We start from the raw sequence: 17,231 nt of genomic DNA on the forward strand, positions 1-17,231 counted from the left end.
TTTCAGGAATTCAAATTAATTTAAGAAATCAGTGCGGTTTTGAAAGGTTCAGTCTGTCATCCACTTCATGTTTGACAAAATAAAAGCATGAAAAATTATACAAGATGAGAGAGGATTCCCAACAAAGTTCTTAATCATAACTTTAAATTCAGCCAATAAGTGGCACCTGTTTCATTGTTGCAGATAATAGCACGACTAAAGAAGGAAGTTCAGGACCTAAGAAATGAACTGGCCATGGTGACTGGGGAACAAAGGCAAGAAGAACTGACAGAGGAAGAGCTACAACAGTAATATTTTGGTCTTGCTTCTTTTTTCTCCTCTTACTTTGAAATGTTTTAGTAAGTGGAATAGTAAGAATCAGTTCAATTCTTAGCACATTGATTTTAAATGCTAATATATGCCACAGATTTCCATAGACCTAATTTCCAAGTAATACATTTCAAATTAGGGTTATAAACAACAGAAAGTGTCAGATTAGATTGCTTGTCATGGAAAGCAGTTATGGGAATGTGAAGATTGGGGGTGTTGTGCTGCTTATGGCGAATCGTTAGGGGGAACCCTAAAGTAAACTCACCTGAGAGCCTCCATGGCACACATCTGGAATTCTGGGTGGTTGCAGGTTTGATATCTAGTTGCCAGGGGAAGGAGAACTAGTGGATGCCCAGCATGCACATCTCTTGGACTGGTGGGAAGAGGAGCAAGCAAAGGGGATGAGATAAGGATGATCTTGCAAGGTACACAGCTGTACTCCTTTCTCTGCGAGGAGGAAGGAAAGGGCTGAATAATTGTAACTGTGAATTCCTGCAATTTAGTTCTTCCGTGGGTGGTGGCGTGAGATTTCTGTTGGGGTTTAGGAGTAATTTAGTATTGTAATGCTCAAATCTTAACAATTGTTCAAGAAATGCTCTTTGTATTGAGAAGTGCTACAGAGCTAATTTCTTGTGGCCCAAAGTCAGCTTGAATGTATAAATTATGCTATGCCCAGATGTTTAGTATTGTGGTTCTACTTTATATAAGCAGAATGTGCTTGGCTGTGTTTGTGAAACACGTGAATTAGTAGACCTAAAACTGTAGATCCAAGATAGCAGGCTGCAAAGCTTTTCTTAAGCAAGCGAACAGCTGACTTAGTCCTCATAGGGGAATCAGGAGGGCTTTTGTTAGGGTCCTGGATCTCCTGTCCCTCCTCTCTTTTTAAAGCATAACTTTTTAAATCAACTCTGTGCTTAAAGGGTGGCTGAGCACATTGCAAATCATAGTGTCAATGAGACCCACAGCCACCACCCCTCATCTTAATTTGCCCAGATAATGGCTGATATCATGACCCAGGGCTCTGAGTCCCTATCTCTGAGGGAAGTTGCTGGGGATTCAGAGGACAACTTGGACTAGGAGGAAGATTTGCCCCCTGAACCAGTCTTTGCTGTCATTGCTTCCTCAGAGGTCTCAGCACCGAAAGGCCCCTTGATACCAATACCTCTCCATCCTGAAGAGGCCATATTGCCTTCTTCAGACTCTGAGGACTCCAGCTCAGAAATCATGGTGGAAGCCCAGCCTCCATCAAACTGCTGGAGTCAGTAGCTTCTACAATAGGCTGGGCCATTTAAGAATAAGGCACTTCACTAATCATGGGTGGGATTAGCTCCTCAGAGGAAGCTGTAGTCCTATTTGAGACTCAGTGTGGGTTTGCTGGTTGTTGGAGCAGTATTCACGTCTACTTTGTATGACTTCCAGCCTAGGCACTCTTTGGAGCTATCCAGAGTGCTACCCACCTTGCCTGTTTTCCTTTAGATCATAACTTCTGCTTTGCACTTATTGGAACCTACTCTCTGCTTTGTCTGACCATGCCTTGATGGCACTTGACTTTTCTTGATCTGACTTTGCTTCCTGGATTCTTAACTGATACTAGCATAAGGTTATATGGTGTCTCTGGACTCTGTGCTTAGCACACATACACCACTAGAACCTTGTTGCTGGCCAGAACCACTGCCTATGCTAGAACAGCTGGATAGGGTAGTGAAGGGGTGGTGGGGAGAGAGGTGGGGGGGGAGGAGGAGTGTCATGTTGTACAGGACTTGCTTCAGTTGCAATCCATACATATGATGCAGTTCTTGCCAACTGTCTGGGGGGGGGGTGGAGTGGAGGACTCAATCCACTTACAGTGCACTGGGTCCAGAAAATCCTGTTAGCATGCCATACACGCATGAGCCATTCTTTGTTTTCTCCCCTCTGAAAAGCAGTCTAAATTTGCATCTATATATAAAAATAGGAGTATAAAAGTTTCAGGCAAATTTGTTTCATGCGCTTAAAGTCATCTGGATCACTCAGTATGTGTTCCAGCACTTCAGATACCAGCCACCACACAAGTGGATCCAAAGAGGCCATGTTATACATTACCCATTTGGGACTGAGGGAAACATGGTTGGCCTTGATATACTTATATCAGATTCCAGATCCCTCTGAAGAAATATCAGGATAAAACACATTGTCTGTGTGTGATCCCACAACCTTCTCCTAACTGCTGAATTATGGTTAAGGAATTCAGAGCATTATATCTGCACAGGGCCGATGAACACTACACTGTCTTTTATTAAAACCTCCAGGAAATAAGATTTCATAATGTTTCTGGACAATCTCTTCCACTGACCAGCAGTTAGGAAAAATTTCTTAATGCTTCATTCCTTTTCGTCATCCTTTTAGGTATTTGTAGCTCTGTATTTGTACCCTTAGGGCATTATCATGTAGGAGTCATAAAGGAACTGTTGTTTCAGTTGAGTTTGTGATGTGAATATAAAGTCTACATTGGCAAGAATGCTTATTTGCATTACGAATGCCTCTTTCATTCCTCCTAGGAACATAGGAAGCTACCTTGAACAATGGGTTCAAATGATTCACTTTTTTGGCATTGACTGGCAGTGGTTCTCCTCTGATGTACAAACAACAGATGCTATCATAAACTGTGTGAGAGAGGTTCAAAGGCAATCTAAATCTGATGTATGAGAAAGCCCCTTATCTTTCTCAATTGTTCATAGTTTCTATGCCAGTTTTATATTATTGGTCTCCTCTGAATTATTCTAACTTACTGTTATCCTGATTATTATGTGGTGATCTAAGCTGGACATGGTATGTTAGCAGGTGTAACCTGTGGTAAATAGAGCAGCAGAATTATTTCCTTGGTGCTGCATACACTGGTGTTATTCATGCAAACGTCATTTGCCTAAATTGCAACTGTATCACATTTTTGACTCAGACTGAGGAGCTAAATTAAATTTAGATTTAAATATACTCAGAACATGATCCAGGAGAACAGGAACTTGTTAGAGGCTGACATGTACAACCAGTCTACTGGTCAAGGAGCCAAGTTGAGTCTGTTGCTGGGAATTTAGTTCTGAATAAGGAAGCACAAGCTGATCTGGAAAACCAGCAAGAATGAGGCAGGAGTTGAGGTCAGGTAGTCTCTTTGGAAGACAGCCAGTAAAAATAGGAACAAATCAAGCAGATAGGAGAAGCTGAATCAGAAGCACTTACCTGGAACCCACAGAAAAGCCACAGAGCTATAGTTTTGCTTTGTTCAATTACTTACTTATAATTGGTGACAGCAAAATGACATACAACAGATTTTCATCTTTTTAATGTTGAATTGATTCAGATGACTATATAATTTTACAAGAAAAGGAAATGTTTATTGCATAATGTAGAACTGATACATTGTATACAGGGTAATAGCAATTTGCATGGTTCCTATTTATTAAGGATACATAGGGATTGCATCACATCTTACAGAGAAACAAATCCACGAATGTGCACTCAGTCAGTTTTCCACATTAGCCAGTGTACTTGCATGTGCAAACATTGCTGGATTCACGCTTCAGGTGTGCACACTAAACATCAGAGGCATATATTTAAAACAATAATGGGTCTAGCAATAATTGCTTCCAGGGGAACAATTTGTTTTGAATAGTAAGTGGCTCAGAGAGTCAAACTGAAGAGGTCTGTGTTCATTTCCTTGTCAACAGTGAAAGTTGCTAGGTGGCCTTACATGAAGCCAGCCACTACTGCAAAGCCTAACCCTCAGCACAAGACTAGATAGAATAGAATAAGCTCAGTGTATATCATCCTGAGAAAGAATGAGATACAAAGGGCAGGATTCATCTAATGAGACCTATCAGTGAAAGCCCTGTGCAAGGACTCCCACTTCTGCAGTGGGACTCCCCCCTCCTCCTATGCTCCCCCTGCAAATGATTAGGGAGTTGGAAGAACGCACAGAACAATACGCAGGAGGAGGAGAGTGGGGTTCATTCTGCCTAGCAGGCTGAATGCTTAGTCTGGTTATAGAGGAAAGTCTTTGCTTGGCACCTAAAGCTATATAATGATGGCACCAGTGAGCCTTATTGGGTAGACAGTTGGAGTAACAGCACATCATGCTTCTTTCAGCACATTTTAACCCCCTCTTCTGATATAGTGTGTGCAAGCAACCAGCGGCTTGTCCTGCGCAGCATCTCCAGCTGCTCCTGTTGCCTTAAGCCCTTCCTTGTCCCTGGAGGAGGGGACGGTAGAGACTGTAACTGGGACTGTGTTTTCCACCTCTGCACCTTCCTGCAACTCTTTCCCTGCCTCCTCTTTTCCCATCTCTGACTGCCCAGCCTCTTCCTCTTCTCCCTGCATCATGGGTGGTACAGATCCCCACAAATCAATGACCCCTTCCCCAGATTATCCTCCCATACCCCCACCTCCTCTGCCCACCCTTCAGACCCTGCCTATCCCTGATAATGTCCATTCAACTAAGTCCACCTGTTTATTTTTTTCTTTCATGACATTTGCAATGAAATGAAAACCAAATGTTCAGATTGTTTTTAGTGAATTGATTCACGCACAAAACATAAATAAGCAGTCTTGTAAATAAAGTTGCAACTTCTTTGGAAAAATCTAACCTTCAGTTTCTGCTTTGATTATTATATTATGTGCACCGTGCTGAATTAAGTGGCATAGACTGCTAAGTGTATTCAGTTTTGCAGCTAAGTCTTGTGCATATTTCCTAGTAAATAAGTTACACTTTTCAATGGGATTTACTTTAAAGTAAGTTTAAAGAAAATATAGATACTTACAACCTTGGGTATATAGTTTTGTGTACTTCAAAATGCTGCTGTTTATTTTGAAAATCTATTGTATTGAGTTTAAACAAACTTTCAGATTTTGAATTACTGCCATTGGATGCTGTTGTCAGGCTTTCTTAATATGAAACTGATCTATAAATGTTCATTTAAACTGGTGTTTCTTGTTTAGTAATAGTTGCCAGCATCTGCGCACATTTGAAAAAAAAAGTAGACTAAATAGCAACATGCATCCTCTCTAAAGGAGATAGTACTGTATACTTAGAGGCTTCTGTATTATAGGGTTTTTAACGCTGGATTTAAATGGAATCTTTCTCCTTTTTATATTTTACGAGGAGCATGCCAGAAGTAAAGGGAGAGGCCTTTTTTTGTTTGGACAATGTTGGTATAAGTTCTTCCGCCAGATGAGCTCACTAGCAACTTAACTTTGCCCAGAAAGTCAGGATTTCAAATCAAAACTGCTGTGTTCCATAGCACCCACGCTTCCAGAATCCATGCCAGTTGGAACACTTTAAGGCACAGATTACAAGTGCTGGCTTAGCACTTTAGTTTATTAATATCTTTACCTTACTACTTTTATATTGTCAAACAGAATAGAAATAGTCCTACAAATTCATACAGCAATGCATCTGCTTCAGGCATTGGACTGTAAACCTAGTAGGTAATGTGGTATCTGAAAATATGATTAGGAGGGTACATAACAGACTGATTTAAACATTATCTTTCTTTTATGTATCAAATTTATATCTTACCCTTTTTTCCTGCAAGCAGCTCAAGACAGCATATCGGATTTTTCCCCTTCTAGATTTTACCCTGAGAGAGATAAGACTGAGAGAGAATGACTGGCAGCAAGTCACCCAGTGAGATTTATGCTTGAATGAGAATTTGAACCTGGATCCAGCACTCTAACCACTATGCTAGATTATTGCAGAGAGTTAGACTAGATGACCCTCAGGGTACCTTCCAGCTCTATAGTTCTATGATTCACTGCTTACCAGTTCAATTCTACCCCAATTCATGGGTTGCTTTTTGACCAATAAGGTCCTAAATAGTCTCCAGTTAGGATATTTCAAGGACTCTCACAACCTGTTTATACCTATATGAATTCTTTGATCGCTATCCTATGGTTTAAGTATCTCCACCCATCCCAGTGCTGCAGTAGGGATACAAATTATATGCCCTTCTCTACATTTCCCACACCTTGCTTTTTCTATGGAATTGACATCTTTTGGGTACTCATTTTCTAGAGGTCATCTGGATTCCTGCTTTCCAGGGGTTTGGACTAGATGATCCTCATGATCCCTTCCAACTCTACACTTCTATAATTCTATGTAGTTCTTTCTAAACTGTCGATCCCAAGCTTTTCTGCACCCCTCCCATACCTTTAAATGGAACACTTCCTCTTTGCAGGTTCAGCCAGTTTTATTGCTTCATGTTGATAGCAGCTGGGATGTGACTGAATAGTTTTCCCTTGAAAGGCCTTTCTGGAAAACACCCTGTGTCATGTTTGGTTTTTTTTTCTGTAATAGGGAGTAAGTGTTTACTTACTGCTTTCCTCTTGTTTTGTTCCTTTTATTTTTAAGATAGCATGATTTATAATACTGTTTGCTACTCTAGATCATAATAATTAAAAGATGAATGAATTATTCTTCCACTCGCCACATAGGGAAAATAGCTGACATGCGGCAATTCCAAGAGTGTCTATTTAAGGAGAAATTATTCACTAATTCCACAGCTGGAATCAGTAGGAAGCAATAAAACAACTGAACTTGCATACAGTAACATTTATTTGAAGTGCCAGAGATCTTTGCTGAATGGAACTTTCACTGAAAATAGAAATTCTAAAAGGATAGGAAGGGGAAAGGGAGTGTTACTTAATATATCACTATATTTTAATGGAACCTTAGTTTTAATTCCACCTCCAACTAATTGCAGGAAAAGAATACTTCAACACTCATGGTCTCATCAGTTATGGCAACACAAGAAAGATTTGCTTGGCTTCTGCCACATTACAAAGGTCTATCTCTTTTGTAGAACATTCAGCAGAGGGCTTGCAGAATAATGACCAATTAAAACACAGATAGTTTTATCTGGTTCTGTTCTTTGGTAGTTGCTCATCTGACCTGCTATGTGTAATGAAATAGTGGAACCATTTTTCATTCATATATATCTATATATATAACCCCAAATTTTGAACCTGGCTTCATTGTGTGCTTCCATAGAAGGTTTTATTTGAATGGAAATTGTATCGTTTGTACACTATAGGAACTTGTTTTTCTTGGACATGTTAAGGAAAAGATGAACAGCATCTGTTGGTCGTTGACTGAAAATAGGATGTTCAGCCTCATCACTAAGATTGACACCTGTATACCTTCCAGTCTTTAACAGTTTATTATTGCACTAAATGTTACAATACATTTTGTTTGTTCGTTCATTCAGTCATTCATTTAAATAATGTATATACTGCTTAATACCATGGTTTCTAAGCAGGGTGCAATAGAAATGCAGCATACATCATAAAATTAGTTATAATTAACTGTAAGATTATGGGACGCGGGTGGCACTGTGGTCTAAACCACAGAGCCTAGGGCTTGCCGATCAGAAAGTTGGCGTTCAAATCCCTGCAATGGGGTGAACTCCCATTGCTCGGTCCCAGCTCCTGCCCACCTAGCAGTTCTAAAGCATGCCAAAAAGAACAAGTAGATAAATAGGTACTGCTCCGGCGGGAAGGTAAACGGCATTTCCGTGTGCTGCTGTGGTTCACCAGAAGCAGCTTAGTCACATAGCTGTCAACCTTCCCTTTTTTGGCGGGAAAGTCCCTTATTCCAGCGCCGTTTCCCACTGCTTCCCGCTGCTATCCCAGATTGTTAGATATCCCATAGACTGTCCCCGAGACAGGTGAGGCTGCTGATCCCTTATTTTCAAATCTGAAAGTTGAAAGCTATGCTTAGTCATGCTGGCCACATGACCTGGAAGCTGTCTATGGACAAATGCCGGCTCCCTTGGCCTATAGAGCGAGATGAGTGTGCAACTCCAGAGTCGTCCACGTCTGGCCTAACTGTCAGGGGTACCTTTACCTTTTAACTGTAAGATTAGAAGCACTCACTTCAAATGCCTTCTGAAATTAGAAAAAAATATATTTACTAAGACACCAGTATCTGATCTCAGCCAACATGTAATTCCACAGAATTGGGTGCTCACTGGTGGAGGATGCAAGCCATGCGTCTGAACTGTGGGAGACAACAAACAACGGATTCCCACTATCAAGTGGTACTTAAAATATCCTGGATTCAAGCTGTTTAGGGCGTTGTTAATACAAGAACCTTAAACTTGGCTTAGTAGTATAAGGGTAGCAAATGCAAGCTTTTAAGTATCAGAGTTATGTGCCAGCAGCTATCTGTACCAACAGTCTTGCTGTAGAATATTTGAATGTTGACTTCCATTTGCCATGCTGGATGGGGCTAATGGGAGTAATAATAACAATCATTTCCCCCCACTTCAGTACACAGTGGTTTATATGCAGGCATTTGCTTAGAAGTAATTTAAACATGTATTAAGAAAAAGGATATGCAGCTTTTGTTACTTGAAAATTTGGGACTCAGCGAGGGAGGAAATCAGGACCTGGGGCATTATACAATTATCTCATGTGGCTAAAAAGCATCCATTGGCCTCTGTTTTTAAAAATGTTTATACCACATAATGATTAGCATCTGTACAACTTTTAAAGGCCAGAGACTCAGTGATGCAATTTATTGAAGTGGTGACCTAGAAATATAACTTGCTTAAATTAATACAGCATCTTCATAAATATGGTCCATCAATAGAGTTTTGTATTTTGGACACATCTGTCAGTCCCCTCTTATAAGAATATTCCCCATTAGTCCTTCTTGCTGCATTGATTGTCGTTTTCCTTGTAGAATGCTAAGGTGTTAATCAAATCAGTGCTGCTGTGAAGGCTCACTGTGTTCATTCTGCATACATTTCACTTCTCAACTGTAGAAGTCGCTTATACAGTGGTACCCCGCAAGACGAATGCCTCGCAAGACGGAAAACCCGCAAGACGAAAGGGTTTTCTGTTTTGGAGGCGCTTCGCAAGACGAATTTCCCTATGGGCTTGCTTCGCAAGACGAAAGCCCATAGGGAAATCTCCGGGGACCTCTTTTAAATGCTGGTGGTGGGGAGCAAAGCCTTCCCCCCCCTCCAGCTTTCAGAAGAGGTCCAGGACCTCTTCTGAAGGCGGGCGGGGGCCGAAAGTCTTTGCTCCCCCCTGCCTGCCTTCCCAGGAGAGCGGAGAAAGGCAGCGCCTTTCTCCCCTGTCCCGGACGGCTTTTGAAGGCAGGCGGGGGGAGACTTTCGCCCCCCGCCCGCCTTCAGAAGAGGTCCAGGACCTCTTCTGAAGGCGGGCGGGGGACGAAAGTCTTTGCTCCCCCCTGCCTGCCTTCCCGGGAGAGCGGAGAAAGGCAGCGCCTTTCTCCCCTGTCCCGGACGGCTTTTGAAGGCAGGCGGGGGGGAAGACTTTCGCCCCCCGCCCGCCTTCAGAAGAGGTCCAGGACCTCTTCTGAAGGCAGGCGGGGGGCAAAAGTCTTTGCTCCCCCCTGCCTGCCTTCCCAGGAGAGCGGAGAAAGGCAGTGCCTTTCTCCCCTGTCCCGGACGGCTTTTGAAGGCAGGCGGGGGGGGAGACTTTCGCCCCCCGCCCGCCTTCAGAAGAGGTCCAGGACCTCTTCTGAAGGCGGGCGGGGGCCAAAAGTCTTTGTCCCCCCTGCCTGCCTTCCCAGGGGCTTTTACATCGCCCCGGACAGCGGAGAAGTCCTCCGCTGTCCCGGGGGATTTTAAAATGCCGCCCGCCAGCATTTTAAGATCGCCCCGGACAGCGGAGAAGTCCTCCGCTGTCCCGGGTTTTTTTAAAATGCTGGGGGTGGGAAGAAAAGCCCTTGTCCCCCCCAGCCTTCAGAAGAGGTCGGGGGACACACTGTCCCCGGACCTGGTCTGAAGGCGGTTTCCATAGGAACGCATTACTTGATTGTCAATGCATTCCTATGGGAAACCGTGCATCGCAAGACGAAAAACTCGCAAGAAGAAAAAACTTGCGGAACGAATTAATTTCGTCTTGCGAGGCACCACTGTACAGGTTAAACCACAGAGCCTAGGGCTTGTCGATCAGAAGGTCAGCAGTTCGAATCCCCACGATGGGGTTAGCTCCCTTTGCTCGGTCCCTGCTCCTGCCGACCTAGCAGTTCGAAAGCACGTCAAAGTACAAGTAGATAAATAGGTACTGCTCTGACAGGAAGGTAAACGGCCGTGCGCTACTCTGGTTTGCCAGAAGTTGCTTAGTCATGCTGGCCACATGACCTGGAAGCTGAACGCTGGCTCCCTCGGCCAATAAAGCGAGATGAGCGCCGCAACCCCAGAGTCGCCCGCGACTGGACCTAATGGTCAGGGGTCCCTTTACCCTTTATTCTGCAATGATAAGCCAGTTGTGCTCTCACTAAATTATTCCTGTTGTGAAGGATCATTGCATACATATACTTGAATTATCACATACAGTACTTTTACACTCCCTTGCCATTGAACTCCAGTTTTAGGTATTTTTGTTTGAAGACCATGGCTGATCCTAGGCGATTCATTGTTCTTTAAGTGATCTTCACTTCTGCACGTGATATAATATTCCAGGGTCTGTTGTAAAAGACAAAAGCAGCTATAATGAACCATAGTTTACAAATAAGGTCAAAGAGAGGGCTTCCAAAATTCCTCTGTGCACTGGTCTCATCTCTTGTGTCTCATAGCCATGTGTTCCTACATATTATTGGGAATTTTAAACATATCCTTCCTGCACTTTTAGAAAGCAATTACTAATTTAATGTTGGATGTCACTTAAGTTGATAGTTTTAAAAAATTGTTATTTGTTTTCAATGCACTATAAAAATAAGGAATGTTATAAAGGATTGTTGAATATAGTTCTAGCACACAATTCTAAATTTAAAAAATTAAACATTCAGTATTGTTTTGCTTTCTAACACCTCATTATCTCAAGCTTTAATGTTGTAAAATTAGAATTTTATCCATGTTGGGTCATTAGATTGTTAATGTCTGCAAATTTAGCACTTCATTTTTTACCACTCAGAGTCCAATGTCCTGCTGCTTGATTTTTCACTAATAAAAGCTATTTGACTGCTTTAGTTCAGAAGTATTTATCCCAGAAGAATAGTATATGAAGTGCTACAGGTTAGAGGGAAAATTTCTACATATTTTTAAATATCTCTTGACAGGGGTATCCACTGCAAATGCATAAGAGGGTTAAAATGGAATTCAGAATACTAGACTACCTAGTCATGCTTTGCTGTTCATGCATGCTATTCTTAATCCTAATAATATTCTGGAGTTGACATTATTTGTAAGCAATTGCTAATTTATGGCTGTTAGTGTTTTTTTAATCACCGTCCAATGGTGTACTTTAGTGTGTACAACTGAGGAAATGATTCTGTTTCAACGTTAAATTACTATTCTTAATGTCTTCTAAATCATGTGCAAAAGCCATTTTTTGGCCCTTGCCTGGCATGGTCTTTCCCACACTAGGGAAAGTTTAATTTCCTGTCGTGTTGGTAAACATTTCCATCAGTTCTGAACACATAAGCTTTGGACTCAGCTATACAGCTGCAAATAAGTCATTTTAAGAAGAAGAAGAAGAAGAGTTTGGATTTGATATCCCGCCTTTCACTCCCCTTCAGGAGTCTCAAAGCGGCTAACATTCTCCTTTCCCTTCCTCCCCCACAACAAACACTCTGTGAGGTGAGTGGGGCTGAGAGACTTCACAGAAGTGTGACTGGCCCAAGGTCACCCAGCAGCTGCATGTGGAGGAGCGGAGACACGAACCCGGTTCCCCAGATTACGTGACTACCACTCTTAACCACTACACCACACTTTAAGTGTACTGTAAAGTCCAGTATACAAATGTGAAACTAGATGGTGATAGTGAGCTATGGGAAATTCAATATATTTTTCAAAACATTTTTTAAAAAACATTTTAACAGTGTTTTTTAATATGTGTGTTGATTCCACCTTAAAAGTCAATGACATTCTTTAAAAAAAACCAGCAGCAACAACAACAGCAACAGCAAAGTAAGGCATGTTGGTGCATAAGAAAAAAGCTGCAAAATTCACATTTGATTGGATACTTCTACTGTATCCTTCATATACCAGGATTCCTATTCTCTTTGATGGGATGAAAGAGCCCTGCATAGGGAAGGACATGTGGTACTGTGAATATCAGTGTCTCAGTATGGAAGGGAAAGATTTGCTCTCGGATTCTGTTTGTGCATGATAAGTTGAAACAGAATGGTGAAGATTCACGTTCACATTTGCATCCAGCTGCAAATGATTCTGTGTGGTGAGAGAGACAACAGTCACATTGCTTTTAATGAAACACACATTCAAATACAGATCCCCATTCCTGCTCTGGTGCAATTAAGTCATGTACAAATACCATTCCTGAGATTCACTAGAGCTGGCTGGGTGGAGGGCTTCCTTTTCTCTGGGGCCTCTCTGGGCACAATTGGGTTGCCAAAGTGCAACAATGATTCTTTTTTTCTTTTAAGTGTTAAAGCATTAATTTCAATATTGCTAACTATATATAGTTGCTAAATGCAATCACTTCATTTTTCAAGAAATAATTATTCTGAAAATAAGGGGCTCAGTGGTGGCATACAGGATTGTTTCCCCTAAATATAGTGCCTGTGGTAACTTGCTAATCCTTGGTTTCCAGAAGCAAGTCAAAATTTGAAATGATAATGTTATGAAGATATTTCCCCCACTATTCTTCCAGAGGGTTGTAGTTCAGTTTTTGTTGATTGGGTGATACTCATCCCTCTTTTACTTGATGTCAACCCTTTGAAATTAAGTGACTACGTTAGGTCCATGAATTTTAATAGGTCTGCTCCCCTCAAAAATTAGTGAACTAGTTGAGATGACATTTAAAACAAAACAAAAAACTTACTGTAGCCAAAACCTTTTTTAAAAAAATTCAAAAACATTATTTTAAACATTATTTTAAAACAATATATCCGTTTGTGATACTGTATATTGGGAAACACTAGTTGTGGTATATTGGAAACAAGCTTCCTCTCAGTCTGGTATGCCTATTTGCTTTTATCTTCTGAAGATTAAGTATATTTTCTGAAAGGTCGTATTTCCTCCTGAATTTAGGGTAGACGAACAGATTAAAAGTTTTTTGGAAGATATGGATCCTGAGAGCACATTGGAGTTAGGAGCTGATATGCGGAAGATCAAACACTCTTTCAACCATTTAAAGGTATGCTTCATTGGCTGCCATTTTCAGGGGTGAGGAAGCCTTCAACACAATAATAACACTCCATGTGTTTTCATTTACTAGACATTCCAGGGAGAGAGGGAGAAGGAAATAAAAGCCCCAAATCAGAACTCCATAAAATGATACAACTGAAGCACTAAATACATTGTTCATTTCTCACAGGAGAAAATAAATTGCTTTTGGTATGCATATTGTAATCAAGAGAATCTGAGTTGTCTGGTTTGAATGTAATGTTCCTAGATTAATTAGTAAGCTTGGAATGAGAACTATGCTCATGCGCTCCTTTTTCTCAAGCATCAGTTTTGGTCATGCATTCTTCAAACCAGAGTTTCCAAGGTGGGAGTACTGTGGCTTAATGTCTGTTTGCTAATGAGGATCTGAAACCATGGTTTAAAATGTGGTTTTTTAAAAAAACTATTATTCAAGTGTCAAAGCCAGTGGCTACCACTACAAGAGCTTCTGATGAATCAACTTGCACTTAGGGCAGAGATAAGAAGCAGAAACTGAATTTCAACATAAACAGTAGTTCATCTTCATTTACTGCAAAAAAGTGGATAATTATTGTTTTAATACTTTTATACACTGTGTGAAGCCCACCTATGTATCTTACATAAACAGACAAGCAAGCCATATTTTCTTCAGCTAGGAACTATATATCCATATTTACCTATATTCACCTATGGGTTAGCCAGACTTTCATTACTGAAGTATTCCAGAAATAAGAGTAAATAGTTATGCTTTATTAGCTAAATTAACATTGCACATTTGCTTAATTAACATTCCCTAAGAACTGCTGAGTATCCCTTTATTGCTAATTTTTACAAAATGTAAATATACCAGTGTGCCTGCTCATATTGTTTTCAGTATAGACAGAGTGAAGATAAAGGGAGAAGGGTAGGTTTGTTAAGGGAGTACCCAGGATGGAATAAAGGAGGGTTTACTGAAAGAAGCTGTGGTGGTCCGAGAAATGGAGACAGATCCCTCCCCCCCCCCGTTGTATTTGACTTAGCACGAAAGCTAAGGGGGAGACAGCATCACACTAATATGATCATCCCATCAGCGCAAGCATTTCTGCTTACTAGACAGAACGGTCTTCTTGTCCTCACCACTAAATTCTGGGGGTTCTTTCAACTCTCCTGAGCAGAGTTGGAAAGGTAGATGGGTATTGCATAGATCGAGGAGCAAGCTTCTACTAGTACCACAACTTGGTTGAATATGGCCTAAAGATTCTGTTAGTGCAAAGATTTCTCCTTGCACAACACAATATGTTCTCTTTCTCTTTTGGTGCACCCATAAATCTGTTTTGTGGTTCCTCCAATCCTCCAGAGCAGATTTGTGGGCTGCATGTGAGGGAGGGGGAAATCCAGTTGCACTAGCAGTATTTCTTGTGTATTTTGTTGAATACTGCCCTTTGATAGATTGGAATTGATGAGAGACATAGTTTGAGAAGAGAGAAGAGAGTGTAGATAATATAGTTAAAGAAAGTCATCTAGGGCTTTGGTCTTCCACTAGTAGATCTGGATACACTACTGACCATGAGGAGAAGTTATGTTAGAAACACTACCATGTGATAAAAAAAATAAGAATTGGATCCCAAAAGGCAAGTTCTAGTCCTGAAAAATATGTGAGATTGCTGATTTAGGACAAGACATTAAGATATATGTAGAGAAATGGGGTCAGTGGCAAAAGAAATTGTGTATAAATGCAAAGCAGGAAATAAACTGAGATGAGGAAAGAGATGCTACTAGCAGTGGCGTAGCGTGGGGGGTGCAGGGGGGGCCGGCCGCACCGGGCGCAACATCTGGGGGTTAGGGTTAGGGGGCGCAAATCCACAGATTAGGGGGCGCAAATCCACGGGTTAGGGGGCACAAATTACTTGCCTTGCCCCGGGTGCTGACAACCCACGCTACGCCACTGGCTACTAGAAAGAGAGGTTTAAATGTAAGGATGAGAAATGGCTTTTTTTTAGAGGAAAGCAACAGAGAGAGCAGAAGGCTGGAGGAGAAGGGTGACATCAGATAAAAGTCAAGAAAGTAACAGTTGCATTCAAAATTGATTGAAATAAAACGAGAAGACAGGCAAGAGGGCCATTGCAGTTGTCAGCAGCAGTAGCATTTGTCTTTTACCTAGGCTAAATAAGTTGGTTTGCTTCTGATGGAGGTAGGTCAACAGAATGTCAAAACTAAAGAACTGACAATTGCTTTTGTTCCATTTAATAGAGATTGGTTAATAATGCAAAGTTACCTAACAACCATCTGCTTGCATCAGACACTAATAATTCAATTGGCTATGAAGAGTTGAAGAAGTTGAAGGATCTTCTGCAGCAACGAGACAATGAAATCAGTATCCTTGTCAACGAAAATGAGCTAGTCACCAGTCTTCAAGTAAAATGGCCACTAATTTTACATGTCAATTCAAAAATGCAGTGTGACTAAAATGTGTGTGTGTGTTCTGTCTAAGCTGAGGTATTGACCTGGCTTTCCATAGTGAACTACTCATACCTAAGCATCCTAGCTAGGGAAAAGGCTGATACAGGTTCCCACCATCACCACCATTCCACCTGCCACAGAGATGAGGCATCTCTGCTCTCTCTCGGTAACAGAGATAAATCCCAGTCCCTGTAAGAGGTGAGCGTTCTCCTTGACTATGTTTGGCTATCTCAGGGACAGTCCACCCATCCACCTTATATTATTGCTGTTATCCATGTTCATTTTTCTTGCAGGCACCCTGATTGCGGAGGATTTCTATAGCCCTTTGTCATCTTCTAGGGACCATCTCAGACCATCCTATACATGTGCTTGAGAACAACATAACAGCGTTCTGTATATTCTAGCTACTGTAATAACCAGCTCCAGATGTGATGAGTTAACTAAGTTATTTCCCACCTAAATATGCATGGACCTTATTTTCCATGAATCAATAACTTGCCTTCCAGTTAAAGTTGTATGATTGCATAACTACACAACAATCTCAGAGGGCAATGTCCCCTCCTGTTTCCTACCCCACTGATCCATTTTACACCTTCAGAGGCAAATACGAATGATTTCTGACCCCAGAAAAGGTCATCTGACTACAACCCACATCATCACTAGACAGCTTAGCCAATGGTCAGGAATGATGAGAATTGTAGTTCAACATCATCTGGGGGCCCAAGGTTGAAGAACCCTGCCTTAGGCCTAGAGAAAGAGACAAATAGGGCCACATGTACATCCATGCCCAATGAATCTATTTAAAGGCAGTGAGCCCTCATTGCACCTGTATAACAGGGGCAGAGGAAGGGGGTGCGGTGGGTGCAGGCTGCCCTGGGTGTCACCACTGAGGGGGGGTGACAATATGCTGAGCGGCACTCTCTGCGGGGCCTGCAGCGTGCCCAAGCCACGCATCACTCCTGGGAGAGTGGCTTGGGCGCACGCAGGCTCTGCGCTGCGCTAACGCTCCACCCGCTGCCTTCCCCCCCCCAGCTGTAGGGCGGCTGAGTGGGAGGAGGCAGGCAGACTCTCTAGGCCCTGCGGTGCGCCCCACCCCTATGGGCAGCTCGCCCCACCCCTGGGTGCGCCACCCCAGGCGCCTGAGCGGCTTCCTCTGCCGCTGCCATATAATATGGCTCAAAGAGGAGAATCCATTTGGTACCACCTGTTGGGGGTAATACATGTGGGCAGTGCTGCTCACTGACCCCAGCAGGATGGTTTATAGCTTCCCTCCCCAGCACCAATTCAAAGCAGGCTGGTTTGGGGAGTCTCCTGATCATCTGCAGCCATACAGGCAGATGGTCTACATCCTCAGTGGGGCCTAGTCCTGATGTT

At 42.1% G+C, this 17,231-nt stretch overlaps 1 protein-coding gene across 1 annotated transcript in view; it reads left to right on the forward strand.

The window, feature by feature from the left end:
- KIF6 (kinesin family member 6) overlaps positions 1-17,231 on the forward strand; it is a 141,599-nt gene that overhangs the window by 36,334 nt on the left and 88,034 nt on the right. The window contains exons 10-12 of the mRNA XM_082214819.1: positions 184-287; positions 13,305-13,410; positions 15,648-15,771. Coding sequence (XP_082070945.1) covers positions 184-287; positions 13,305-13,410; positions 15,648-15,771 — 334 coding nt within the window. The remainder of the gene's footprint in view (positions 1-183; positions 288-13,304; positions 13,411-15,647; positions 15,772-17,231) is intronic.

This window comes from Podarcis vaucheri, assembly GCF_965113315.1.
Source record: "Podarcis vaucheri genome assembly, chromosome: 3".
Taxonomy (NCBI): Eukaryota; Metazoa; Chordata; class Lepidosauria; order Squamata; family Lacertidae; genus Podarcis; species Podarcis vaucheri.